The following is a 27379-nucleotide window of genomic DNA, read 5'->3' as shown; positions in this document are numbered from 1 at the left end:
TCACATTTACACTGAATCCAATCGTACTTTTTTTTTTTGCTGTACGCGGGCCTCTCACTGTTGTGGCCTCTCCCGTTGCGGAGCACAGGCTCCAGACACGCAGGCTCAGCGGCCATGGCTCACGGGCCCAGCCACTACGCGGCATGTGGGATCTTCCTGGACCGGGGTACAAACCCGTGTCCCCTGCATCGGCAGGTGGACTCTCAACCACTGCGCCACCAGGGAAGCCCCAATCGTACTTTTAATAGCTTGATCGGTTTTTTGCAAATCTATAACTTCAATCAAAATCTCGTTTTTCATAGCACTTGACACTCAAGTGGAAAAGTAACCGTGTCGAGCTGAGTGGTAAAGGCAGCAGGGAGGTGTCATAGAGCACAGACCTGGAGAGGGACATCCGGGTACATGGTGCCCAGTTGTGAGCAGGTTCGCCTACACTGAGGAGGAAACGTAACTGGATAGAAGTTTATTGATCTCTCATGGAAATCAAGTTTGGGAACAGGTCACCCGGAGCTGCTGTGGTCGGCTGGTCACCCCGAGGCCAGGTTCTGTCCTCCTGCACTGACACTGTGTCGCCCGTCCTCAGGGTCTCCCCGTTGCCCAGAGCTGGCCAAATCCCAAGCAGCAGGAGGGCCAGACGGGCAGGCCTCCAGCAGCTCGGGCTGGCAGGGCAGCTGCGTTTCGCCACCGAGGACCTGGTGTGCGGCCGCATCTCCTTGCGGAGGAGCCTGGGTTAGCTGCCGTCTGGAGGGGGATGGAGGCGCTGTTGCTCAGAAGGGAAGGGACGCGGGGCTGCAGCTGCGGTCTGTGCCATGTGGGGGCCTCGTGGACGAGGTGACCCGGCTGGCGTCCATCCTGAGCCAGGGCCATGTGCGCAGAGGCACCTGCCGACAGATGGAGACCCGGGGCTGCACCGAGGTGCCCGGCACTGCTGGCGGGCCTCCACCTCAGCAGGCTTCTTCAGCAGGGCACAGAAAGCCCCAATGAGAAAGAGAACCATGAATCAGTTTGACCATATTGAAATTTTAAAACTTATTTACCAAAACCCCCATAGATATATTGGAAAGAAAAGCCACACGCTGGGAAAAGAGATCTGATAATTCCCACAGCTCAGCAAGTCAGAGGCGTGGACTGGAAGGGCCTTTGCTGGGGGGCTGTGAACACTCCATCTTCCTGAAGTGGGGCTCCACCCATGCACAGAAACGTCAAAGCTCAGGGACGCAAACCCTTAAGATCTGTGCCTTTCACCGTGTACAATGGTCGTCATCTCGAATAAGCAGACGCAAGGCAGGAGGAAGGGGACAGCGTGGGGACCAGCGCCCTGGCCTGCCCCCTTCCCAACCCTGTGGCTCCACCACCCAGGGCCAGCGCTCGGCCCGTGAAGCTGCCCCCACTCAGACACGGGGGCTGGGGTTGGGGGTCAGGTTCCCACACACCCCTGACTTGACTGCAAATCGAGGGTCCCAGGCCGACCATCCGTGGGTTCAGTAGGTCGCTAGGAAGGCTCACCGGTCAGCCAGATGGAGGGGGTACGTGGGAAGAGGGGCCCACCCCTCAGCCTGGGGCGCTTCCAGCCCTGTCCTCAGGGGTCTCTATGGAGACGGATTGAATCCTTGGTCCTTGGTGATTAACTCAACCCCAGCCCTCTCCCCTCCCAGAACCACCCTCTAATCTTGTGGTTGGTTCCCCTGGCCACCAGCCCCTTCCTCCCGAGTCACCTGGTCAGCATGAATCCGGCATGGTTGAAAGCGGCCACTCGCCCGGTATCACACCAGCAAATGGCCGGATGGTGCCACGAGGCGGCCAGCTCCTCACAAGCCCCTCCCGTCCCTGCCGTGGGGGAGTGAAGGTCCCCTGGGCTGTCCCGTGTCCCTAGGGAAGGCCCACAGCAGGTACGGGGAGGGCTGACCTGGGTCTTAGAGAGAAGCAGGGCCACCTCCCATAGATGGTTCCAGATGGGGACAAGGGCAGTGGGCCGGCTTTGGAGTGAGGCCACGGTGGGCTGGGGTGGGGGAGGTGAGCCCTGCTGCCGGGGTCCATCTGGAGGGCAGTCCCGGGAGCGGCGTGGGGCGCGGGGTGGGAGGGGCGCGCGGGGGGCTCCCCGCCTCTGGGTGAGTTCTGTTGGCTGGGCCGGGCGTGGGAGGGAGGGAGGGAGGGAGTTCTCGGCACTGCTGAGCCCGGAGGTGAGGGGAGCAGAGACCACCTGCCGGAGGGCAGCAGCTTGACTGTTCAGAGCGCTGGGGGTCCGCCACCTTCACTGTATGGGCGCAGACTCAGAGGTGGGCCAGGAGGGCGAAGGGGGGTTTTGGCTGTGCCCCCCGGGATCGGGGGGAAGGCTGTAGGTCGGCACAGGGGAGCTGGGCTGGGGACGTGCGTGACAGCACGACCACGCTCTGAAGCCCATCCTCTGAGAAGTGACAGAGCAGGAGGGACGCCTGTGTGCTGGGCGCCAGCACTGCAGCCCCTGTGAGGCGGGGTCGTGGGGTGGGGCCAGTTTCCAGTCCTCACAGAGGGCTGCCCTGGGGCGGCGGGCTGCAGCGCACACCCTAAGTGTGCACATCCTCGCTGTTCCCCGGAAGGCTCACTGGCGGGAGATGCAGCGGAGTGGCTGGTGTGCCAGACCATTGCCCACCAGGGCCTCTGCAGAGTAATTGTGCCTAGAGTTCGCGAAGCATGTGTTCAGAGCTAACGGCTTGTAACGAGTATAGGTTTCTGCAGGATCGCTGTTTTCAAGTTTGCCCCAGGGGTCTGAATGCAGCTTAGTACGGCCTAAACCCACAAAGAAGCTTCTGATTTACATTAGAAAGGGTGCCCTGTGGTTTTCGTAAGCACCGAATGTTTCCTGCTTTTCCTCGCTAGATGGGAAAACGTGTGTTTTCATTTCCTCTTTAGAGGGGGGAGGGATGGGATGTAGCAATTTGAGGATTTGTCCGTTCAGCACGTATTGATCTGTGTATGCCAGGCGTGTAGGTTAAGTGCTGGGGTATTTCCAGTGAACTAAACAGTCCAGTCCCCCTCCACGTGGAGTGTATGTACGGGAGGGCGGGTGGTGGCGCACGGTAAGTGCTGCAGGAGGTTGGGGGGGCGGGCGGGGGGCCCAGGTGGGCTCTGGTGGCGGCTGAGGGAGGTCCGCCGCGAGAGGGGCTGTCTGCAGAGACCGAGGTGGGGGCACTGCGGCCGCGCAGCCCAGCACGGGGTGGGGTGGGGGGCGGAGGTACCAGGCCAGACAGGCTGGCGGGCACCGGAAAGGTGGTGCTTCCTGGGGAAAAGATGGGGTGGGTGGGAGGGCTTGCGCTAAGGAGTGGCCTGGCCTGGGTTTCCACAGGGTCACGCGCGACTGTCCGGGAGGGGCCCCGGGGGTGGGGGCGTGTTTGCTGGGCTTCCCGTGGGAGGGGGCGGTGAGGGGGGCAGGGAGGTGACCTGACCCGGGTCCAGCAGAGGCCGTGGCGGCGGCCCCTGATCTGTTCCGAGAGGGGGTCCCGCAAGTTTGCTGGCCGTGGGCCGGTGACAAGCGTTTGGCCTGAGCCACGGAGCACGGGCTGGGCAGCTCAGGAGTTTGGGCCGCCCGCCCTGCTTACTGGCGCCGCGGTGCAGCTGGTGAGAGTGGAGCCGGGCAGGGCAGGGCCGGGCCGCGGCTCTGAGGGCGGAGCCTGGGCCTCGCCTTCACGTCCCCAGTCCTCTCAGGGTCTGCCGGCCCCCAGGCCCCAGCCCTGTCCGCACGTACTGCTGACACGTGCTGTGCGGGGGCAGCTCCCCTGCGGCCTCCTACCCGCGCTCTGGGGTGCGGACCCGGTGGGTCCTGTGCTGGGCTCCCCGCCTGAGCTGGAAGAGCCCCCGCTGCCCCTCCCCCAGGACCGGCCGGCCTCCCCACCGCTTGCTCCCTGCCTGCCTGGCCGCGTCCCCTCCGGGACCCTCCCTGAGGTCGGCACCACCTTCTTCCTCGGGGACTCTGCCTTCCCTCAGGTTGATTTCCCTGAGTTTTTAATTCTTGGTTCACATGTTTGCCTTGTTGCCGCTTGCGCTGGTAGGACGGCCCGCTGGCTCCAGGTGCGCGTGGGCTGTGCCCCTCAGCTGCCCAGACTCAGCACCCGGCGGTGCGGGTGCTTGGACGTGGGCTCCCAAGGCCCAGAGAGCGGCCCCCCTGCTGTGTGTAGGGATCGGGCAGCGGCGTGTCTGGTGGTGTGGAGAGCGAAGCCCTGGAGGGTCGGTGGTGTGACGGGGTGGGGGACCCTCACACACGCCAGCCAAACGCAGGGTCAGGGCGGTCGGCCCCGCTGCCGGGGAGCAGGAAGGAATCCTCTACAGCTACCTCTGTATTTATTAGAAGTAATAAAATAAGGATTTATTTTTCCTTTTGATTTTTCTCATCAGAAACGTGGCTCGTTGATACCTTTTCCGAGCTAAATAATCTTCAGTAAATGTGTCATCGTGGGAAACATAAAGGCAAAGATCGTGCCTGCAGAAGATGATTTTTAAGCAGATTTTTTAAAGTTTCAAACTGCGAAGTGGGTTATTTTTAACCGCCGCCCTCTTGCAGTTGGCTGACACTGGCACAGGGTGAGCGGTGCCGCATAAGCACACCGCTGTGGAGGGCGCGGGCCGGGGGGGCCGCACTGAGGAGCCTGTCCCTCTGCCTTCAGGTGGAACGTGGTGGGCATCCAGGGGTCCCTGCTCAGCGTCTTTGTGGAGCCGATCTACTTCTCCAGCATCATCCTGGGCAGCCTGTACCACGGGGACCACCTCTCCAGGGCCATGTACCAGCGCATCTCCAACATAGAGGACCTGCCTGCCCTGTACACCCTCAACAAGCCTCTGCTCAGCGGCAAGTATCTCCGGGGCGGCCTCCTTCCTCTGCCCCAGCACCTGACTTTGCAGCCTCTGAGTCTTAGGAGGGAAGCACCAGAGGGAGGCTGCCCTGAGGCTATGGGGGAGCCCGGGCCAGAGCGGAAGGGATGGGTCATTTGAGTGAGTCCCTCGAGATTACTCTCTCTAGCTGATTGAAATTGCCATTTATGGGGAAACTAGAGCCCAGGCTCGGCACCTGTGTGCTTTTCTTTCACCCGTACTGGTGTGTTCAAGTCCTGTGTCAGTAGCAGAGGCTCACGGATGTTGTGAAGATCCCGCAGGCAGCGGCCGCCCGCGATGAAGCTGGGCCGGGCCCCGCGGGTGACGTCAGCACCATGATGAGCCCTGCAGGCGGCCGGCGCCACACTCCCAGGCCTGCTCGCAGAGGTTGGCGATGGGGTGTGTGTGCCCATGACGAGCAGTGGTGTCTCTCAGTGGGGACTTGCCCCTACCCAGCGTGCCCTGTGCTACCAGTTGTTTGTTGTTTCTCTTTTAGAATGTCAGTGGCTAACAGTAAAGTGAACAAGAGCTTTTGAATTCAAGGGTCCTAACTGCTCAGGTCGCCTTTATTTAAAAGGACGCAGTTAAGGTACTTTTATCCTTTTGGAAATACCGCTTTACCTACTTTTTTAAGCTAGAACTAAAACCGTAACCCTGAACTAGAATGCCTCTTGGTGTGCGTGTGTTCTGCCGTGGTCTGTGGTCTTGCTACTAGCCCATCTCTAACTAAGCAAAGCAACGTGGAACTGTATTTGAAAGCGTATCTCTTAGAGCACATGAATTACACAGGAACGAGAAAAACAAAAGTTGTTTTGGATCACATTTTACAGCTCTCTAACTTTAACCGTTGTCTTTTAAGAAAAAAAAAAACAGACTGATAAAATTTGGTGGTTGAAACTGTAGCATCCACACCCATTGAACTTCCACTGGTAGATACGACGTAAGTGTACTTTGGTGTGTGTTGGTGTGTAAATTTCTCACGAGTCAGAAAATAATTTTCCCTGCTTAGTCTGTGTTCTGCATTTGAGGAGAGAGTGCTTTGTTTCATCACAGCCGTCACTTGTCTCTCACGTTCATAGCCACCGAAAACATCGTGTGTGAAACACGCGGCATGCAGGAGGCGCTCAGCAGTCGTTGCTGACTAGTGCCCTGTTGCGTGGTGCTTACTAAGCGGTGTTGCTCCACCACTGCGACCTCAAAAGACAGGACCATTTCGCTAAAGGACTATTCCAAGGTGTCGAAAGGATAGCTCACCTGTGAAAGTCAAATGTGTTTCACCACATCATAGGTATATGAAGTGCATCTGTATCTGTGAAAACGTGGAAAAATAGTGTTTCAGTTGGCGCTGCACCACATATATTTGTTAAAAACGTGAAATTATAAATAAGGAAAGAATCTGCTCTTCCTTCTTCCTCCCCGGTATCATCTCTGACCCCAAAGCCTGGGGCCCACAGGTACCACTGCGGGTGTCATCACAGACGAAAGGATTCGAACAGCAGAAGTCTGGAGGTGGGGGGGTGTCAGTGACTAAGGTCTTGGGAGATCACACTCCTTTGAAATGGGCCCCACAGCAAAGCCCTCAAAACTTTCTCACAGCGGGTCCCGCAGTTAGTAAGTGCCTGGGACAGGGGAGCACCCAGCACATGTGGGTTGTCCCATTCTGGTCCTCTGGCTGTGCACACGTGGTGCGCATCTGTGTGTTTAACAGTTCGCGTCGTGTTTGTCATTCCTCTTTCACTTCACGGTTTATCGCAGATCATTCCCACGTTGAAAAGAGGACGAAATGTGACGCATAAACAGCATGTGTTTACTTTCGGAAAGAATTTCCTGGTGGTGAGCCTTTGCCTTGGACACTCACGTGATGCTCTTCCCCGGCCTCCTGAGCTCTCTCGTTTATCCTTTTCAGATTAGTTTCAAATCCAGCACCTGCACGTTTCAGGACAGTTCTGGCTTCTCCACTGGACCCCTGAGTCTGAGCTTCTCGACTGGCCCAGTTTGCTGTCCATATGCACTGGGAGAACTCAAGAAGAAAGATCAAGGTGCTGGACTGGCCCAGTGCCCCAGCTCCAGGGGCCGTGGTCACAGCCAGGCTGCCCGAGGTCACGGGGTGAGACTCCCCCCAGTGCTGGTTTTACTGCCAGCGATGTCACAAAACAGGAGCACCCAGAGGAAGAGGCCAAGATGGGGAAGCAAGGGTGTGAGCTCACCTCCCCGTGAGCTCCACAAAGATACCTCCACACGGAGCACTCCTCACTGAACACTAGCTGCAAACTGGCAGGAGGATGGCTGTACAACCAAGGCTGCAAGAACGAGACACACGTAATTGGATGGGACGGGAAGCAGAGCGGCGGGTCGCGACCTGTGCCCCCGGGAGGAGACTCAGAGGAAAAGGGAGATCGCAGGGCCGACACCAGCCCTGGGGAGTGAGTCGTGAGAGCCACAGACAGGGCATCCTAGTCCTGGGGTCCTGCATGTAGGAGACAAGCCTCTTGTTCCTCGGAGAGCCGCTGGGACAGATGGAAGGGCTGGAGAAGCCTGGACTCCCCGCTGTTGAGGAGCACGGGTGCTGGCTGACCCCACGTAGGGAGGGGAGAGGTCTGCCTTAGTGATGCTTCTGTTCTGCTCTCCCCAGCCTGAGCGGAGTGACCACCCTGGCCCTGCCCACCCCACACCACACCTCGGCACTGGACCTGGGGCAGCCAGGACCTGGGAAAAGACTTGATCTGAGGATGCAGAGGTGACCCAGAGGCCTGGGGTGTGGTCTGGGTGGGGTGATGTCAGCCACTGTTGGTGCTTACTCAGGTGGCCACCTGAATTCCCATGACCGCCTCGGCACATGTCCCAGCCCAAGCTGAGTGAACACCCCAGCCCTGCCTACTCCACTCCACAGCACAGCACTAGACAGGGGAAAAGATGTGACCATGGGCTGCATCTGAGCAGAGCTGCAGACGCCTACACAGGCAGCATCAGACCTCTGTAAGCACACAAGCCCCTTTGGCTTCAGCACTCCCCTCCCTTGGGGCAAAGTACTCAGTGCAGGAGACGGAAGAACACACACTTCAGGGGCACAGAGCCAGTTCGAGCCCAACCTCAGGGCTTCCGCTCCAGCAGCTTGGTTGCTGAGCCCACCCCTGACAGGGTGGCGATGGCCACTGAGCAGAGAGGAAGTCCCACCTCATACGCTGCCCCGCACAGGCTCTAGCCCCTCCATCTCCAGCCACATCCCCTCCCAAGGTGACAGTGGCCAGCATACCCTGAGGAAAGATGTGACTGGCGTCCACGTCAAATCCAGCCCTCACAGCAAAGACACTGGGCAAACAGTCTACATAGTGATGCCCCCGCGTGGGATCATCCCTTGAGGACCACCATAGGTAACTGCTTCAGGTAAATGCACAGAGACAGGGAAAGTTAAATGAAAGGCAGAGGAACTACTCTCCATTGGAAAAAAGAGAAAACCCCAGAAAAAAGAATGTAACAGAAATAAGCAATTTACCAAAGAATTCAAAACATTGGTAACAAAAATCCTAACTGAGTTAGGGAAGAGGATTGCTCTAAACACAGATCTTCTTAATAAGGAACTAGAAAATATAACAGAGACCCAGTCAAAAATAGATAATTCAATATCTGAGATTAAAAAGCGTTCTAGAAGCCACGAGTAATAGACTAAATGCCACAGAAGAACACGTAAGTGATCTGGAAGATAGAATAATGGAAATCACCCAATCAGAACAGTAGACAGAAAGACAAATGAAAACAAAACAAAACCAAAAAACGAGGAACATACGAGATCTCTGGGATAACATCAAACATGCCAACACTCGCATTTTAGGGGTTCTAGAAGGAGGAGAGAGAGAGAAGGGTATCGAAATTATGGCTGAAACTTCCTAAACCTAAGGAGGGAAACAGATATCCAGGTACAGGAAGTACAGAGGGTCCCAAACAAAATGAACCCAATCAGACCCACACCAAGATATATACTTAAAATGGCAAAAGTTCAAGATAATGAATTCTAAAGGCAGCAAGAGAAAAACAAGGAGTCAGTTACATGGGAACCCTGATAGGTCTGTCAGCTGATTTCTCTGCAGAAACTTTGCAGGCCAGAAGGGAGGGGCATGATATATTCAAAGTGCTGAAACCTGGGATACTCTAACCAAAAAGGTTATCATTTAGAATAGAAGAAGAGATAAAGGATTTCTTAGACAAGCCAAAACTAAAAGAATTTGACAATACTAAACTTACCCTAAAAGAAATGTTGAAGGGTCTTCTCTAAATGGAAAAGAAGTAAGAATATGTAGGAAGAGAAGATCCCAATAGGAAAGGCAAATATATAGCAAGGATTGAAGATCACTTAAATAATCCAGTATGTAATTAAAAGACAAACGTAAAAGCAGCTGTGACTACAATATACAGTAAAGGGATAAACGTGAAGATGTAAAATATATCAAAAATACAAAATGTGGGGGAGGAGAGTAAAAAATGTAGCTTTTAGAATGCATTTGAACTTAAATGACTCAGTTTAAATCAAGTAGTTATGATCATGGGTCAACATATAGGAACCCCAAGGTAACCACAAATCTAAAACCTACAATAGGTACACAAAAACCAAAAAGAAAGGAACCCAAGCATACTACTAAAGAAAATCAAACCACACAAGGGAAATGAAAAGAAGAAATGAACAGAGAAGAACTACAAAAACAACTGGAAAACAAGTAATAAGATGGCAATAAGTACATACCTGTCAATGTTTATAGTTTAAATGTCAATGGATTGAATGCTCTGATCAAAGGACATAGGGTGGCTGATTGGATACTAAACAAGACCCTTCGATATGCTGCCAACAAGAGACTCACTTCAGGGTAAAAGACACACACAGACTGAAAGTGAGGAGATGGAAAAAGATATTCCATGCAAACAGAAACAACAAGAAAGAGGAGATAGCAATACTCATATCAGACAAAATAGATGAGAACAAAGGCTATAACAAAGACAAAGAAGGGCATTATATAGTGATAAAGGGAATCAATACAAGAAAAGGATATACTGTTCCTTAACATATACACACCCAATACAGGAGCACCTAAATGGATAAAGGAAATACTAACAGACATAAAGGGACAAATTGACAATAATACAATAACAGTAGGGGGCTTTAACACTCCCCTCACATCAATGGACAGATCAGACAGAAATCAGTAAGGCAGCAGTGGTCTTAAATGACACAGTAGACCAGACTTGGTCTTGGATTTGATTGATATCTATAGGACATTACATCCAAAACCAGCAGAATACACATTCTTCTCAAGTGCACATAGAATGTTCTCCAGGATAGATTACATACTAGGTCACAAGAAAAGCCTTAACAAATTTAAGAGGATAGAAATTATACCAAGAGTTGTTTCTGACCACAGTGTTGTTTCTGAAATCAACTGTTGGAAGAAAAACAGGAAAAGTGGAGACTAAACAACATGCTACTAAAAAATAGTGGATCAATGAGGAAATCAGAAAATACTTCAAGACAGATGAACATGGAAACACAACTTCCCAAAACCTATGGAATGCAGCAGAAGTGATTTGAGAGGGAAGTTCATGGCAATACAGGCCTTCCTCAGGTAACAAGAAAAATTTGAAGTAAACAACCTAGGCTACCATCTAAAAAAATTACAAAAAGAAGAACAAACAAAACCCAAAGTCAGCAGAAGAAAGGAAATAATAAAGATCAGAGAAGAAATAAATAAAAAAGAGATTTAAAAAAAAATTGAAAAGATAAATGAAACCAAGAGCTGGTTTATTTGTACAGATAAACAAAATTGATAAACTTTTAGCCAAGCTTATCAAGAATAAAAAAAGAGAGAGGATCCAAATAAACAAATTAAGAAATGAAAGAGGAGAAATACCAACCGATACCACAGAAATACAAAAGAAAATCATAAGAGAGTACTATGAATAGTTATATGCCAAAAAATTGGACAATCTAGTGAGAGATGGTATGCCAACAAATTGGACAATCTAGTGAGAAATGGACAGATTTCTAGAAACATACAGCCTGGCAAGACGGAGTCAAGAAGAAACAGATAATTTGAGCAGAGCAATCACTAGAAGTGAAATTGAATTTGTAATTAAAAAAAAAAAAAAAAAGGGCTTCCCTGGTGGCGCAGTGGTTGAGAGTCCGCCTGCCGATGCAGGGGACGGGTTTGTGCCCCAGTCCAGGAAGATCCCACATGCCGCGGAGCGGCTGGGCCCGTGAGCCATGGCCGCTGAGCCTGCGTGTCCGGAGCCTGTGCTCCGCAACGGGAGAGGCCACAACAGTGAGAGGCCCGTGTACCACACACACACAAAAAACAAAACAAAACAAAACAAAAAACCTCCCAGAAAACAAAAGTCTAAGACTGGACAGCTTCACAGGGGAATTCTACCAAACATACAAAGAACATACACCTATCCTTCTTAAACTATTCCTAAAAGTGGAAGAGGACAGAATGTTCCCAAATTCATTCTACGAGGCCACCATTACCTGATACCAAAACCAGACAAGACACCACAAGAAAGGAAAATTATGGGCCAATATCTTTGATGAATATAGATGCAAGTATCCCCAACAAAATATTAGCAAACCAAATCCAACGATACATAAAAAGGATCATGTACTATGATCAAGTTGGATTTATTCCAGGGTCACAAGGATGGTTTAAAGGTCACAAGTCAATCAGTGTGATACACCACACACCACATCAACAAAATGAAGGATAAAAATCACATGATCATCTCAGTAGATGCAGGAAAAAGCATTTGACAAAATTCACCATCCATCATGACAAAAACTCTCATTAAAGTAGGTATAGAGGGAATATACCTCAACATAATAAAGGCCATTTATGACAAGCCCACAGACAACATAATACTCAGTGGTGAAAAGCTAAAAACCTTCCTGCTAAATGCAGAAACAAGACAATGATGCCCACTCTTGCCATTTCTATTTAATATAGTATTGGAAGTCCTAGCCACAGCAATCAGACAAGAAAAAGGAATAAAAGGTATCCAGATTGGAAGGGAAGAGGTAAAACTGTCAGTATTTGCAGATGATGTGATAGTTTTTATAGAGAACCCTAAAGTCTCCACCCAAATCCTGTTAGAACTAATAAGTGAATTCAGTAAGGTTGCAGGATACAAGATTACTATACCGAAATCATTTGTGTTTCTGTACACTAATAATGAAATATCAGAAAGAGAACATTTTAAAAAATAATACCATTTAAAAATCATATCAAAAAGAATAAAATACCTAGGAATATACTTAACCAAGGAGATGAAAGACCTGAAAACTATAAAATATTGATGAAGGAAATTGAAGGTGATACAAAGAAATGGAAAGATATCCCATGCTTTTGGATTGGAAGAATTAATATTGTTAAAATGGCCATTCTACCCAAAGAAATCTACAGATATAATGCAATCTCTATCAAAATACCCATGACATTTTTTCACAGAACTAGATCAAATAGTCCTAAAATTCTTATGGAACCACAAAAGACCCTGAATTGCCAAAGCAATCCTGAGAAAAAAGAACAAAGCTGGAGGAATCATCCTCCCTGACTTCAGACTATATTTCAAAGCTACAGCAATCAAAACAGTGTGGTATTGGTGCAAAAACAGGTACATAGATCAGTGGAACAGAATAGAGAGCCCAGAAATTAACCCACACACCTACAGTTAATTAATCTTCAACAAAGGAAGCAAGAGTATACAATGGAGAAAAGACAGTCTCTACAGCAAGTGGTGTTGGAAAAGCTGGGCAGCCGCATGTAAATCAATGAAGTTAGAACACACCCTCACACCATACACAAGAATAAACTCAAAATGGTTTAAGGACCTAAATGTAAGGCCTGAAACCAAAAAACTCCTGGAAGAGAACATAGGTGGAACACTCTTTTTTTTTTTTTAATAAATTTATTTATTTTATTTATTAGTGGCTGTGTTGGGTGTTCGTTGCTGTGCGTGGGCTTTCTCTAGTTGCGGCAAGCAGGGGCTACTCTTCGTTGCAGTGCGCGGGCTTCTCATGGCGGTGGCTTCTTTTGCTGTGGAGCACAGGCTCTAGGCGCGCAGGCTTCAGTAGTTGCAGCACATGGACTCAGTAGTTGTGGCTCGTGGGCTCTAGAGTGCAGGCTCAGTAGTTGTGGTGCACAGGCTTAGTTGCTCCGTGGCATGTGGGATCTTCCTGGACCAGGGCTCGAACCTGTGTCCCCTGCATTGGCAGGCAGATTCTTAACCACCACGCCACCAGGGAAGCCCGGTGGAACACTCTTTGACATAAATTATATGGTATTTTCTTGGATCAGTCTCCTAAGGCAAAAGAAATAAATGCAAAAATACATAATGTTACCTAATTAAACTTAAAAGCTTTTGTATAGCAAAGGAAACCATCAACAAAGTGAAAAGACAACCTATGGACTGGGAGAAAGTATTTGCAAATGATATGACTGACAGGGGGCTAATAGCCAAAATATATAAACAGCTCATACAACTCAATATCAAAAAAACAAACAACCCAGTCAAAAAATGGCCAGAAGACCTGAATAGACATTTTCCCAAAGAAGACATACAGATGGCTAACAGGAAAAAATGCTCAGCATCACTAGGTTTTAGAGAAATGCAAATCAAAACCATAATGAGGTATCACGTCACACCTGTCAGAATGGCTGTTATCAAAGTCTACACATACCGAATGTTGGCAAGGATGTGGAGAAAAGGGAACCCTCCTACACTGCTGGTGGGAATGTAAATTGGTGCAGCCACTATGGAGAGCAGTATGGAGGTTCCTCAAAAAACTAAAAAAAATAGAACTACCATACGATTCAGCAATTCCACTCCTGGGTATATATTAAAAAAACCCAAAACACCAATTCAAAAAGATAAATACACCCCAGTGTTCATAGCGGCACTATTTACAGTAGCCAAGACATGGAAGTAACCTAAATGTCCATCGACAGATGAATGAATAAACAAGATGTGCTGTATATACACATATATGTCTATACACGCACACACACAATGGAATATTAGCCATAAAAAAGAATGAAGTAATGCCATTTGCAGCAACATGGATGGACCTAGAGATTCACACACTAAGTGAAGTAAGTCAAAGACAAATATTATATGATATCACTTATATGTGAACTCTAAAAAATAATACAAATGAATCTGTACACAAACAGAGATAGACTCACAGACATAGCTAACACACTTATGGTTTGTTAGGATTTATACCCAATATCTTGCAGTAACCTCTAATGGAGTATAATCTGCAAAAATACCAAATCACTATGCTGTACACCTGAAACTAACATAATATTGTAAAGAAACTATGCTTCAATTTAACAAATAAAAGTAATCTATGAAAAACTTTTTAGAGTTAAAAATAAGAGCCCACATCTTTCTTAAATAAACCAAATACATATTTTTAAAAAAACAGTAACAAACAAGGCAGCATCGGGGAGCGAATCCTGACGGATCTGGTCTGAGTTCCGAGGGTCTCTGGGGAGATGGTATGGGAGTCGGGTTGCGGGGTGTGGTGCTGTCAGACCAGGACAGAAAGCTGTACCGCCTGCCAGGGGAAAGCACGTGACTGTTGATAATTGGTGAAAAGAGCTGCTTTTGTGTCAAGACAGTGAAGCCTTAAATGAGAGAGAGAATATAAATACGAATAAGAATGCGTGTGTATGTGTTTTCCAGGCAGGAGTAGGCGTGGGTGTTTTTCTCCTTGCCCCGGTGTCTAGAATAGGGGTCTGCATGCTATGTACGCATCATTCTAGGACAGAATGACCCCCGAGGAAGCAGGAGGGACCAGGTTTGGACCCAGGGTGTGAATTCTTCATTCTTCCTTTTGTCTCTTATACTTTCTGGCCATTATACCTTCTCACTATTATTTTCTTCCCCTTACTTTTGCTGAGTTGATTAAATTGTCTTTTTCTCTTTTTTTGTGCTTGTGGTTTGGAAGTTTTAAATCTTATTTTGTTTTCCCCAGTGATAACCCTTAAATTTTTATCTTTTTAAATTTTATTTTTTTATTTTTGGCTGCATTGGGTCTTTGTTGCTGCACGCGGGCTTTCTCTAGTTGCGGTGAGTGGGGGGCTACTCTTTGCTGCGGTGCTTCTCATTGCGGTGGCTTCTCCTGTTGCAGAGCATTGGCTCTAGGTGCGTGGGCTCAGTAGTTGTGGTGCACGGACTTAGTTGCTCCGTGACATGTGGGATCTTCCCGGACCAGGGCTAGAACCCGTGTCCCCTGCATTGGCAGGCGGATTCTTAACCACTGCGCCACCAGGGAAGCCCGCCCTTAAATTTTTAAAAGTGGTTTAAATATATTTGATTAAAATTTAGCATGAAAAATTAATCAGTATTTGTAAAGGTCACAGCTGGAGAAGAACTACAACCTCAGGGTTGTTTTCAGTCCACATTCTTCTCACCCTCATCCTTCTAGATTCTGATGTCATCTTGAATTTTAGGAACTTTCAAAAAGCCCTTCCTAATAAGCCTTCCAGACCTATTATCAACAGTTGTTTGGACAGCAGGAGAAGCGGCACACGTCCTCCTCTAATCACTGTTTCCTGTACCCGTGGACTCCCCTCTCTTCAGTTCCACACTCAGGTTTATTTTTCATTTTGCTGAAATATGTCCTTAATTTAGTGGACAGAGTAGAGTTGTTTGTTGATTGCTTCCTGTTTGATTTTTGGGAAAATGCCTGCGTGGACGGTGCTCCGCATCGGAACGTGCCTTCAATCGCGTGTCTGAGGACCGCAGACACCTCGAGCCTGGCCCTGCCCTGAGAACCCCAGCCGTCCTCCTGTCTCCTGTGTCGCTGAGCCACCTCGATTTTCTTTCCGTCCTGGGACCCCCTTTTGTTTTACCCTTGGAGCATTAAATTTATCGCTTTCCCCTAAAATTCACAGGTTTCAACAGATAAAGCCTAGGTGTGCGGCCGGTTCTCCTTTTTCCTGCTGACGACTGTGAACACTTTGATCTGGGTAATGGAGTCTTCAGGTCAGAGAGATTTTCTTCCGTTTTATCCTTTGCCTTTTTCTCCATCCTCTCCTGGGGCAGAGCTCACAGGTCTCGTCCCGGGCCTCCTGCTTCACTGTGTCCTTTGGTCTGCCCTGCTAGAGACCCCCCGATTTGCTCGCTCACGGCCGTGCCAGGGGCCTCGCGCTCTGAGGAACCAGCCTTTGATGGGGGGAGCTGTCGAGACCGTGTGGAGGCCGGTGCCCCGGGCCCCGCCGGGCGTTGTCACAGCTGTTCACTCACAGTCGCCTTCTCCTGGCTCTGATCCCCATTCTGAGAGAAGGCGCCACGTCTCCAATTAGGTTTTCAGTTGGTGGCCACAGAGAGAAGCCTCCTGGCAACTGAAGTGTCTAGGGGCGCTTCCTGAGAAGGACGAGGTGTCCCAGGTGGAGTGGATGGCCACTGCCTGCTGTGGATACACGTGACCTCAAGGTGTGTTCTAAACACTTGAGCGCCTATGGGATGTGATTGGCCTGTTGCTTTTTAAAATTCTCTCTGTGTGGGTGTCTTTACCTATTTCACTGATGACACTTTTGAGGATTTTTCAAAAATAATTGCTAAGCTTCACTGAGCACCGTCTTCAAATCGTATCTCAGGGCAGGCACGTGCTCCTTCCTGTCATGGAACCCGACCCCTCACACCTGCCCTTGGATCCTCCCCACCCTGTGCGGTGTGTTCCCCGTCACCGCTACCCACCCCCTTCCAGGTGCTGCTGCAACAGGGCCCCCGGAAGGTCACGCGCCGCTCAGAACATGAACCTGGCCCAAAGTGCCGCCCGCAGGGCGCAAGCGCCGCGTGTCCCTCCAGGCGTCTGCCGCCCCCGTGCCGCCCAGGTGTCCCCCTTTCCCTGCGTCTGCACCAGCAGGTGGAGTCCCTGTCTGGCCCCCCAGGCGCGTTGGTGGGGAAGGGACTTTCCCTTTCGCGCACCAGCCCTGTGCGGTGCCCGGCTTGACCCCCTGTCCGTGCGATGGGCCCGCCTTCCGGCCGGCTCGCCACCAGCACACACGTCACCTCCTGGACCAGAGCGCCTGGGCTCCTTCCCGGAGTGGGTGTTTAGCCACCCCACCCTGGGCTCGTGTAAGAAGGGAGTCTGATTCGGCCCGAGGTCCTCTGCGCGGAGCCGTGGCCCCATCTGGGACTGGGGAGGACAGCAGGACAGGTGTGTGTGGCCACCTCGCCCTCACAGGCTCGTGCTGCCCGCTGGTTCCACCCCCGCTCCGTCAGCTCAGGGGGCCTTTTTGAACGAAAATCAGAATGGAAGTCTCGAAGGTGCTCTGCTCCAGGGGCTGCAGGCTCGGGGCTCACGGCCCCGGCTCCACGGCCCGTGTCACCATCGCTGTCGGGTGCTGTGTACTCGGTTTCCTTCCGCTTCAGCTCGACTCAGGTCTTTGTGTACGTGCAGAGCAAAGACCACTTTGAGTCCAGACTGTAACTGCACATTTTCCTGACCGTGTAGCAGTTCCTGTAACGGGAACCCATAGTCGCCCTGGATGTCTGTTACTCTTCGTTCTGTGTGTAATGCATTTGATTACATGTTACTGTGTGAGGAATGTAGGAAGTATCTTTACAAGGGAAGTAAGAAAAAATATGAGTGCCCGCTGAGTTTCCTAAGTGTTTACTTGTATCAGTTATTAGGCCAATTCACAGTTTCTCTGTACTTCTGCTCGAAAAGTTCTGATTCAGCACACTTAATTTACAGCAACAGAGGGGCTCTCATTACCAGACAAAGTTGTTCTTCTTTTAGTGTTTTCTGCACCATGGTCTGTGATTAACTTACTACCCTGGTTCTTGCTTTGCAGCCCGGGAAAGATAAGCTCTTCTTGGTGTCCGTACTACAGCAGTGTTGGCCCCGGAGGCTCATAGAGATAAGCTCTTGGGCCCATTTGGGGCTCTCTGCTCCAGGAAAAGTGTATGGTTAGTGTTGGAACCTTGGGCTAGCTGTTTTCTCTTTGCCTTATTTTCTCCATTCTTGGTAAAGATGGTAGTTTACTCAGCTTAAAATAAATTTTAAAAACTTGAACAATTAATTGACCGTTTCTAGTTTTAATGCAAAATGTTGTAATTCCAAGGTTTAAGTATCATTCAGCAGTAACCCTTGATCTTGACCCTGTTGTAGAAAAGTAATGGAATTGCAAAGGAAAATAATGTAATATGAGCATTATCCATTTATTCATGAAGATTCCCCCACCAGTTGTACCTAAACAGATTCCCCCCCTTCCCCCCACGCCCCTCCCTGACTCCGTACTTGAAAGGCTGTGGCCTTGAATAAGCTCAGCGGCAGCTTGGTGGCCTGCAGGAACCGACTGCACACCAGGCAGGCGGGCTAGTGACAGCCGCCCACGACCCAGACACCTGACAGAACTGCGGGGGGGGAAAACCCCAGAGCTCAGAGCAGGCGTGTCCTGGCAGCAGAGTGAAACGAGGAGATGCCGAAACCAGGACTGCATTGAACTCCTAACAGGCTGGCTGTCCCATGCCCTGGGGACATCTAGGAGGAGGCCGGAGCTTCCTCCACTGGAGTCCGGCCCGTGGTGAGGCCCCCAGGCAAGGGCCAGGCTGGGCTCTGGGCTCTCGGTCCAGAAGGGACTTGGGTCCTGGCTTTTCCTCCAGGCTCTCCCTGGAATTGGAGGCCCATCCCAGAAAGAGGCACAAGAGGCCATGCCGACTGCCTCTGTTCAGCTCCGAAGCTGTTTACTCACAAAACACGAATGAACAGCCGCTGTCAAACTTTTGAGGAAAGTAAACACAAAGGAGGTGATCTATGTAAGAAAGTAGAACAGCTAAGAGGAAGTGACTCCGAAGACAGAAGAGGATAGAAAGAATAAACCTCACTAACTTGTGGAGAGTACTTAGTAAGTATAGAAATCAAATACTAATTTGAGGGTCTGAGAAATACTCATTTCATGAATATCGAGGCAGGCAGCACCGGTCAGTGCTGTGGGGGCGGGGGGGCGGCACGGTGGCTGCCACGGGGGAGGGGCAGTGACAAGGAGAGGGCGCGGGGGGCCCCTCTGGGGCCAGAGGCTCAGTTTACTGAGCAGATGCTGACTGCGGGTTGCTCACTGTGAAAAGTTGCACACTTTGTTATACTTCAGTTAAAACATTCACGGAAGGTGAAATAACTCAGCGCTCACGTCTTGGAATGAAAAAATGATTCAGCAGTTTAATGGAGAAGGCAGAAACCTGGAAGGAACCCTGAAGCTTTTCTCAGAACTGGGTCTGTCTCCCTAGGGCGTAGTTTCTAAAGTCCCTGCGCTGAGCCCCGGGGCTGGCTGCTGGGGATGGGGCAGCCTGGGGCACGGATAGAGGGGCTGCCCCAGGTGCTGGCTTTGCTCTGAGGAGGCTTCCCATGGGCGGGCATCTAGTACATCTGAGAAGGCAGGCGGATGGCCGGGCCTGGAGTCCGGAGCAGAGGTCAGCCAGAGGTCGGCACTGGCGGGGGGGTACCTGCGCTCCCTGCTCTGTCCACGGGGTGTGCTTTCCACCCAGCCTCACTGGGGGCGCTCCGACCCCTTCCACCTTCAGACTCTTCTCTGTCTTTCGGGGGATGGTGTGAAGCCAGTCGGTAGCTGGCTGCCAGCTGGACCGCCTCCGTGGGGCTCGGAAGAAGACCTCAGAGGAGGCCACTGTGGCCAGGAGGACTTAGGTGTTCGAACAAAAGATTAGTAGGGGCTAGGCAGTTCTGTGGTTGAACGAGTAGAAGGCAGGGCACCTCTTTTTCTTTTTTATACATTTAGTTTATTTTTATTTATTATTTTTGGCTGCGTTGGGTCTTCGTCACTGCGCGCTGTCTTTCTCTAGTTGCGGCGAGCAGGGTGTCCTCTTCGTTGTGGTGCACGGGCTTCTTGTTGCAGTGGCTTCTCTTGTTGCGAGCATGGGCTCTAGAGCGTGTGGGCTTCAGTAGATGCAACGCGCGGGCTCAGTAGTTGTGGTGCACGGGCTTAGTTGCTCCATGGCACGTGGGATCTTCCCGGACCAGGGCTTGAACCCGTGTCCCCTGCATTGGCAGGTGGATTCTTAACCACCGCGACACCAGGGAAGAATGCACCTCTTAATCTGCACTCCTCCTGTGGACAAATCATCTTTTTTTTTTTTTTTTTTTTTTTTTTTTGCGGTACGCGGGCCTCTCACTGTTGTGGCCTCTCCCGTTGTGGAGCACAGGCTCCGGACGCGCAGGCTCAGCGGCCATGGCTCACGGGCCCAGCCGCTCCACGGCATGTGGGATTCTCCCGGATCTAGGGCACGAACCCGTGTCCCCTGCATTGGCAGGCGGACTCCCAACCACTGCGCCACCAGGGAAGCCCTAAATCATCATTTTTAAAGTGTTCATTTAGTGACCCGAAGTCACCCTGTGATTCCCCTCAGAAGCTGTGTTAGAGCAGGTCATCCAGGGTGTGGTCCACCCGGCCCGAGCGAGCTCCGCTCAGTGCCCGAGGCTTGTCCCCTGCATGGGGGCCCCCCACCGCCGCCTGCCCCTGGAAGAAGCCGTAGGTCCGCAGGTCCCCCTGTGGGGCAGCAGCTCCCTGCCGTGTCCGTGGGGGTGGGGTCTGTGTCGAATGTCAGGACCCTTTAAGAAGCCCCGGCCAGTGCTGCTGACAAGAAGCTGCTCCGTCATGTCCGGATGTTAGTTCAGAACCAACCACCCCCTCCTCCTGTGACCAGCCAGTGAAGGAGCAAAGGGGAGGCCGGACAGAGCGGGTGCCCACTCCCTCCCCCGCACGCCCTGGGGGAGGGGAGCATGGACATCCCGTTAAGCGTGAGTCGTCCCTTTAAATGAATCTCCCCGAGGCTGGTGGCTGTAAACATGAATTTTCTTTATTGTCTCTTCCTGCCGCTTTCAGATGAGCTGCTGTTTTGCCCTGAGGAAGTGAGGCTTCTGAGCGAGGCCTGGGCGCCAACTGGGGGCTGCCTGGACCTGCTGTCCTGGCTGTAACGTTCTGTGCGAGGGAGGAGTAGATGGCCACCAAGAGCGAGGGCCGGGCTGAAGCCCCCTGGCGGGTCCAGGTGCGGGCCAGCTGCTATCGTAGGCGCCGTGGCCTTGTGTCTGCCGTCTGCGGGGTTGAATGACCGGGCTCGACACGCAGGGGGGGCGGGGAGTGTGCATTCAGTCCCCAGCCCCAGGACATGAGCCTCGGTTGGTCAAGACAGGAGGGTTGAACCCTGCTGAGGAGGCACCGTCTCGCTCGTACAGGCCCCTCGAGAGTCGGGTTTCCTGGATCGCTAGTGTCTTGCGTGTGAGGCAGGGGCTGAACTCGCCTGGCCCCGGCGGGCAGCATCTGAGCGCCAGGCGCGCTAACTACAGGAGCACAGCCGTGTGGGCCCCTGAGTCACTCCTGGAAGTGGGGCCCCCCTCCACCCAGGTGTCTAGAGATTTGGCCCCAAGTGAGCTCGGGAGCGCGTGGAGTCTCGGGGTTGGGGGTTTCTGCGGGCCCACCCGCCTCCCCGCACAGACAGGTGTGTTTCTGGGCGGCAGGGACTGGGGCAGGCTGCTGGGAGGGCAGGCGCGCCTGGCCAGCCGCTGTCGGGCCGCGTCCCCGCAGCACGCATGCCGGGCCCCGCGTCACCCGCCCCCATCTCGTTCTAGGCATCAGCAACGCGGAGGCGCGGCAGCCGGGGAAGGCCCCCAACTTCAGTGTCAACTGGACGGTGGGCGACTCGGCCATCGAGGTCATCAACGCCACCACAGGGAAGGACGAGCTGGGCCGCGCCTCTCGCCTGTGTAAGCACGCGTTGTACTGTCGCTGGATGCGTGTGCACGGCAAGGTACTGAGGCGCCCTTCCCCACCAGCCTGCCCGGGCGGCCGCCCCACGCCTGGTCTCTTCTGGGTGCTCTTGGCTGACAGTCTGGCCCTGGCTCCTCAGATTCAAAGCAGGCTCAGCCCCCCTCCCCCCAGACTCCCACCCCAGCCCGCCGGAGCCTGGGGCTCGGCGCTCCCGCGGAGTCCTCCTCGGGGCCCGCAGCTCGGGGCGCCCTGGGTCCCACCCGTGTGTTTGGAGGGCTTTGGTTGGGGGTCGGGGCTTTGCAGCAGCATGGCCCTTCTTCCCCACACAAACTCCCCTCTAGTGAGTCAGTACGTTACCGGCTTCCATTTACTTGTAAGTCGGGTCAGTAGCTTTTATTTGTGATGGGCAGAGGTTGCTGCGTCCCCGTGGCGGGACCCTCACCCGCGCAGGGGGCCTTGGGTAGCTGCCCTGCTGATTCTAAGATCTGCACAAAAAATTTGGAGGAGGTGGGGGGGGGGGCTCGAGTTCTCCCTGTGACCAAACGGCAGAGGTGTTGTTTGTTAAAGACATGCAGGTGTGAAACCCGACCTTGGGGTCACTTGGGGCTGAGGACGCAGACCCTCGGGGGGTCCAGCGTGGCTCGTGTGACACGGTCCCTGGGCTGGCACTGTCCCTTGGTTCCCCCCAGAAGCAGCACTGTTTGAAACGCCGTTTTTTGAACATCATACTGAGTTTCATTTTCTACCGTTATTGCTTAAACAGTTGCACTTGTTTTTTTTTAAATCTTTCTACAGGTTCCCTCCAACTTACTGCGGTCCAAGATCACTAAACCCAACGTGTACCACGAGTCCAAGCTGGTGGCCAAGGAGTACCAGGCCGCCAAGGCCTGTCTGTTCAGAGCCTTCATCAAGGCCGGGCTGGGCGCCTGGGTGGAGAAGCCCACGGAACAGGACCAGTTCTCACTCACACCCTGACGGGTGTGCAGCGCGGCCCCAAACCAGCTGAGCCGGGGCAGGTGTGGGATGTGTGGGAGCTGGGCGCGCGGCACCGTCCCCAGGGGCAGGCGCACGCGGCGCGGGGTCTGGCGTCTGGGTCCCGTGTCACCACCTGGCATCTCTCTACAGCAGTGTTCCCCCTTTTGAATCATCCAGTGACTGCTTTCAACCTCAGTTTACATTTAGAAGTTGAGTTCTACTGAGTAGGGCTTCCTGAAGTTTAGGAAAAATAGGAATTACTTTGTGTGAAATTCTTGAATAATTAATTTATTCAGAACTAGGAATATGGTTTATAAAATAAGAAGTAACTATGTCAGGTCACTCTTACGCCACATTACTTTGATTGCAAAGAAGCATTTATATACGGAGGGAGTGAGGAAATAGATAGGAGGCAGTAACCTAAAGAAACTGTACCCCTGTCCACATGTAGGTCCCTGTTCCCCGTAGGCGCCTCCCTGGGAGAGGACTCCCCGCACGGAGGCCACATCCACAGCGCAGCGACCCGTGGTGGGGCGCATGGCGTCACAGCCAGGTCCCTGCAGCCTCCAGTGTCCTCTAGAAGTTTCTGTGCTCCTCGTAGGACCATATCATGGAAAATCGTCTCTCGGTTGACTTCTAAATAATCAGAGGTCAAACATGGTCAGTAGGCCTGGCCATTCATTTGGGTTTTTTAAGCAGTATTTAACTTTTAGGGACTAGAAGGGATCCACAGGGGCTACTGCACAGTAAATCACCTAGAATTCCCTCTGGTCCTTCCTCTGAACCTCCTGGATGTGAATGACTGTCCCAAGATCTTCACAGGATGGAAACAGAGCTAAGTAAGTAGGTATTCATTCTTGGAAAATGCCACTTAAGGCATATTTTCTAATCTTTCCAGCTTTATCAAGGACATGTTTGAAGTACAAGTGTTCAGGCTGAGAGCTGGCAAGACAAAGTGTTGCTGGTGGGGTCTCGACCAGGTTGGGATGTTGGTGTCACGGCAGGGAAGGGGGGGTGGTCTGGAGTCGGGGGTGCCCGGGACACTGCTCGGCACCCCACAGCACACAGGCCAGTCCCAGGCGGGCCGAGCGAGCCGGGGGTCAGGGCAGGCGGGCAGGTGGGGACCCTGGGAGGCCACCCCGCCCTGACGCAAAGGTCACAGCACGCTCCTCCCGCTTCCATGGAGGGTCGGAGAGGAGCTTGTGCCCTTTGCTGAGTCAGCACCAGTTCCTGGTTCTGGGGGGTCTTGGGGGTACCAGAGGCAGAGAGGGCCCTCCAGCCAAGTCCAGGCGCCAAGCTGTGTGCCTGGGTGTCCCGTGTCCTTTACGGGCTCAGAAAACTCAGAGCAGGAACAGGACGGCCACTGGCACTTTGGCCCAGAGCCCGGGCGCTCAGAGTGGGAGACGTGGTCCCAGAAGGTCACGTCTCCAGGTGTCTCCGCGTCCGCATGGAGACTTGAGGTGCTGCGCCCCGTGGGCGCGTGCAGGGCAGGGGGGAGGGGGCCACACTGCCGGGGCCTGGCCGGGTCAGAGGACGAGGGTTGCCCATGCCGCCATCTCTGCAGGGCGTTTTCTTGTCCCGACCCCGTCGGCACAGGGCTCGGGCCCACGTGGCCCGGCGGGGCCTGCTGTGGTTTCACCCGAGAAAAGAAGGGTGTCTGGCGGCGCCCCCCGACCACAGCAGTCTCCTGCACATTCAGAAAAGACATCTGTGAGTCCCTGCATTTTTATTCTTCTCTCTATAAATGGTATTTTTTCTAATGGGGATTGGGAGATGGACTTAGTTTTTAAAAAATATGTGGATTTTGGTTACAAAGTCCAGAGGAATGATACTGCACGTGCACACAAGCAGGCCAGGACGCCTGGCTCCCCCTCTGTCAGCCGACGGTGGACCTGAGCACGATGCCCCCACCATGCCCCAGCCCAGGTAAACGAATGCCTTACTGTGTGGGTCCGTGCCGTGTGGCTGTGCCCCGCTGCCTCTCCCGGTTCACATTTGTGCGGCCGTCCAGGACGGACCTGACGCGGGGCTCCTGCCCCGAGAGCACCCAGGCCCGGGGAGGAAGGTAGCCAAGGATCGCGGGCGAGGGGGTCGGGGACCGCTGGGCGGCAGGGCCAGGCAGGGCTGCGGGGAGTCGGGCTGGGGCAGGAGGCCTGCACAGCTCCTGGGACAGGGCAACTGGCACACTCCTCTGTAAGCAGGAAAAAGGAGGAAACGCACACCCCCCAAAAGACAAATCAGGGCGTGCAGCGCGCCGTGCATCACCACGAAGGCATTTCCTTGAGGTGTCGTTTTGCATCCAGGGTCCTTAATCTGGGTTTTAGAAACTTTGGAAATCTGACACAACCAAGCCCTTGATCTTTTGAGAAAAATCTTAAACTTTGAGGACATTTTGGCCGGTGGGGTTTGGGAGGGTTTCTGTTCTGTCTCGGCGGCCAAGCCTGTAGTATGTATTCTGCAAAGACACTGGCCCTGCTGCGGTGCCTGGGGCCACTGGGCAGCTGTCCTGCTGGCGGGAAGGTCCGCCATAGAGAAGTCTCATTTTGTGACCCGAGCCAGGGCTTGTGGAGAGGGTGGCCGAGGTGGGGGCCGTGATCGCTGGTTCCTCAGCCCTCACCCCTGCTTGGGGTCGGGAGGCCTCACCTCCTCCCTGCAGTTTGACTCTGAGTCTTAATGGGGCTTTTCGTCATCTTTTTCTATTTTGAGATTTTTATTATGATCAAAATCAGTTATTTTATTTTAAAATGTACAAGCCCACATTTCACAAGGTATTAACTTCTCTGGAATTTATTTTTTTTGAATAATTTTGTTGCTTTCCAGACTCTAGAATCCCTGCTTTCCTTGTAATTTCACGTGGCCGAGCCTCCCAGTCTCCTGGGGTAGCCAGGTCCCAGAATGCAATTGGTGGGTGCTGGGAGCACGCCCTGCCCCTTTTCTCCAGGAACAAATAAAAAAGACAGATGGGATTTTTCCATTTCCAAAATATTTTACACCAAAATGCAAGGTCTGCTCCAACTATAAATTTGATCCAGCACGAGAAGTAAAATCCCATCTCTAAATTCTGTGAAATTAGTGAATCTCTCAGAAGGTTTTCTTTTTATCAAAACTATATGAATGGAAAGAGCAGAGTGTGGTCGTGTGAGTCCAGCTTCGCGTGTCCTTTTCCTCGGCGTGTCCTGTGACTGTCTCTCCCTGGCCAGAGGCCGGCACTGGGGTTCTGTGTCCACATGGCTGGGAGGGAGAGGCTCTGGCGATCTGGACTCTGAGCTCCTGTTTCCGGCAGCGCGTGTGCGCTTCCTCGTTCAGTGTCTGGAGGTGCACGCCCCCAGCCCCGAGGACTCTCATCTTGGCCACGGCTTGGGCTGCTGTTGTATCACGGACCCAGTCGTGAACAGTTAAAGGCGGTCTGCGGAATGTTCGTGGAATGAGCCCCGAAAGCTGTTTGCTTCTCCAACTTTGGGTTACATGCTGTTAATTTTATTCTAGAATTCGGACACTTCATATGAATGTAATCCCGCCGAGAGCGCTGTCACCCAGGCGCACTCCTCGGCGCCCCCTGTGTGTCCACTGATGTGCAGGCCACACGTGACCCCCTGCATGAGCTTCCTCCTGCACTGAGACCAGCCAGCACCGAGCATGAGACCCTGTCACTCAGACAGAGGACTTGAGACGTTCTCAATAAAACCATGTTTCACTACCACAGCCTCGCTGAGATTCTCTCTCCTCCCTGGTTATTTCCCTCCTTGGTCCAGAGTAGTGTTTGGGAAGGTGTGGGTGGGCGCCAGCCGAGGGCACTGGGCCGACGCTCCACTCCTGTCATCTGTGCGTGGCTCTGAGTGCCTCCCCTGGGGCTTGGGCCCTCTGATTCCCCACCCCCCGCACGTGGGTTCCTGGCACACGCCGGCCACTCCCCCGCCACGTGGGTTCCTGGCACACGCCGGCCACTCTCCCCCCACGTGGGTTCCTGGCACACGCCGGCCACTCCCCCCCCACGTGGGTTCCTGGCACACGCCGGCCACCCCACCCTCCCACGTGGGTTCCTGGCACACGCCGGCCACTCCCACACGTTAGGTGGAGGAGTGGAACTTGCATAGCTGGCCCTGCTCCTGCCCGGCTATAGAGAGGGAGAATGACGTGAGCCCACGTGGCGTGAGGCGTGTGGAGCACCGTGGACGGGACAGCAGAGGGGGAGCCCACACCAGCTCGTCGCTGGCCGGACTGTCTGGGTGTCGGCCACGGTGAGGCAGCTACCTGGTTACGGGGTAGAGCGGCAGTGTTCAGGGCTGGCGTTTTGGAGGGCCGTTCACGGTAAAGTGGAAACCTGGCTGCAAGGCAGTATTGAAGTTCGCAGTTGTAGAGAAGTTCGGATGCTTTATGTGAGAAGGGTACAAGCACACACGGAACAATCTGGAAGAGGCCGAGTCTGGTCACCGTGTGTGAATGATGGGATTGGGAGTCATTTTAATTTTAGTTTCCTTTTTAAAAATTTTATCTCGTTGTCCAACATTTCTATATCAGCATGAAAAGCAAACAGGACAACCTTTAGAAAAGTCAAAAGTCCCATACAAACAAAAAGCAGCACAGTTATAGACAAGTAATTTACTGTCCTTTGCATCCATTTTGATTCCGTTTTCATTTTTTTCCCCACAATAAAAGCAACATTCAGATGAAAACATGTGTCATCAAAAAGGGCAGATTAAGCTTCAGAGAAAAGGTTGGGGACAGTCTCCTCTACAGTTCAGTCTGTAGAAGGGCTTTTCCCCGTGGGGTCTTCCTGTGGCTCCATGGAG

General features: G+C 52.5%; 1 protein-coding gene and 1 long non-coding RNA gene across 14 annotated transcripts in view; both read left to right on the top strand.

Annotated features, from left to right (window-relative positions):
- Positions 1-26286, top strand: part of ADARB1 (adenosine deaminase RNA specific B1) — a 115635-nt gene extending 89349 nt beyond the window's left edge. For 9 of the 13 annotated variants that reach the window (XM_027131740.1, XM_027132428.1, XM_027131892.1 and 6 more), the window contains 3 exons: positions 4638-4819; positions 21476-21654; positions 22410-26286. In XM_027131740.1, the coding sequence (XP_026987541.1) occupies positions 4638-4819; positions 21476-21654; positions 22410-22589 (541 nt within the window). In that variant the 3' untranslated portion in view covers positions 22590-26286. The remainder of the gene's footprint in view (positions 1-4637; positions 4820-21475; positions 21655-22409) is intronic. The other 4 variants (XR_003438296.1, XM_027132182.1, XM_027132283.1 and 1 more) reach the window with 4 other exon arrangements.
- LOC113604981 (uncharacterized) lies at positions 4826-8869 on the top strand. The gene is made up of 3 exons (XR_003427035.1): positions 4826-6627; positions 8077-8082; positions 8858-8869. It is a non-coding gene; the product is annotated as an uncharacterized LOC113604981 (long non-coding RNA).
- Positions 26287-27379: the final 1093 nt, after the last annotated feature.

Source organism: Aethalodelphis obliquidens, unplaced genomic scaffold (assembly GCF_003676395.1).
Source record: "Aethalodelphis obliquidens isolate GAN/ISIS:26980383/991018 unplaced genomic scaffold, ASM367639v1 scaffold1, whole genome shotgun sequence".
Taxonomy (NCBI): Eukaryota; Metazoa; Chordata; class Mammalia; order Artiodactyla; family Delphinidae; genus Aethalodelphis; species Aethalodelphis obliquidens.
This window is presented reverse-complemented; position numbering and strand designations above follow the sequence as displayed.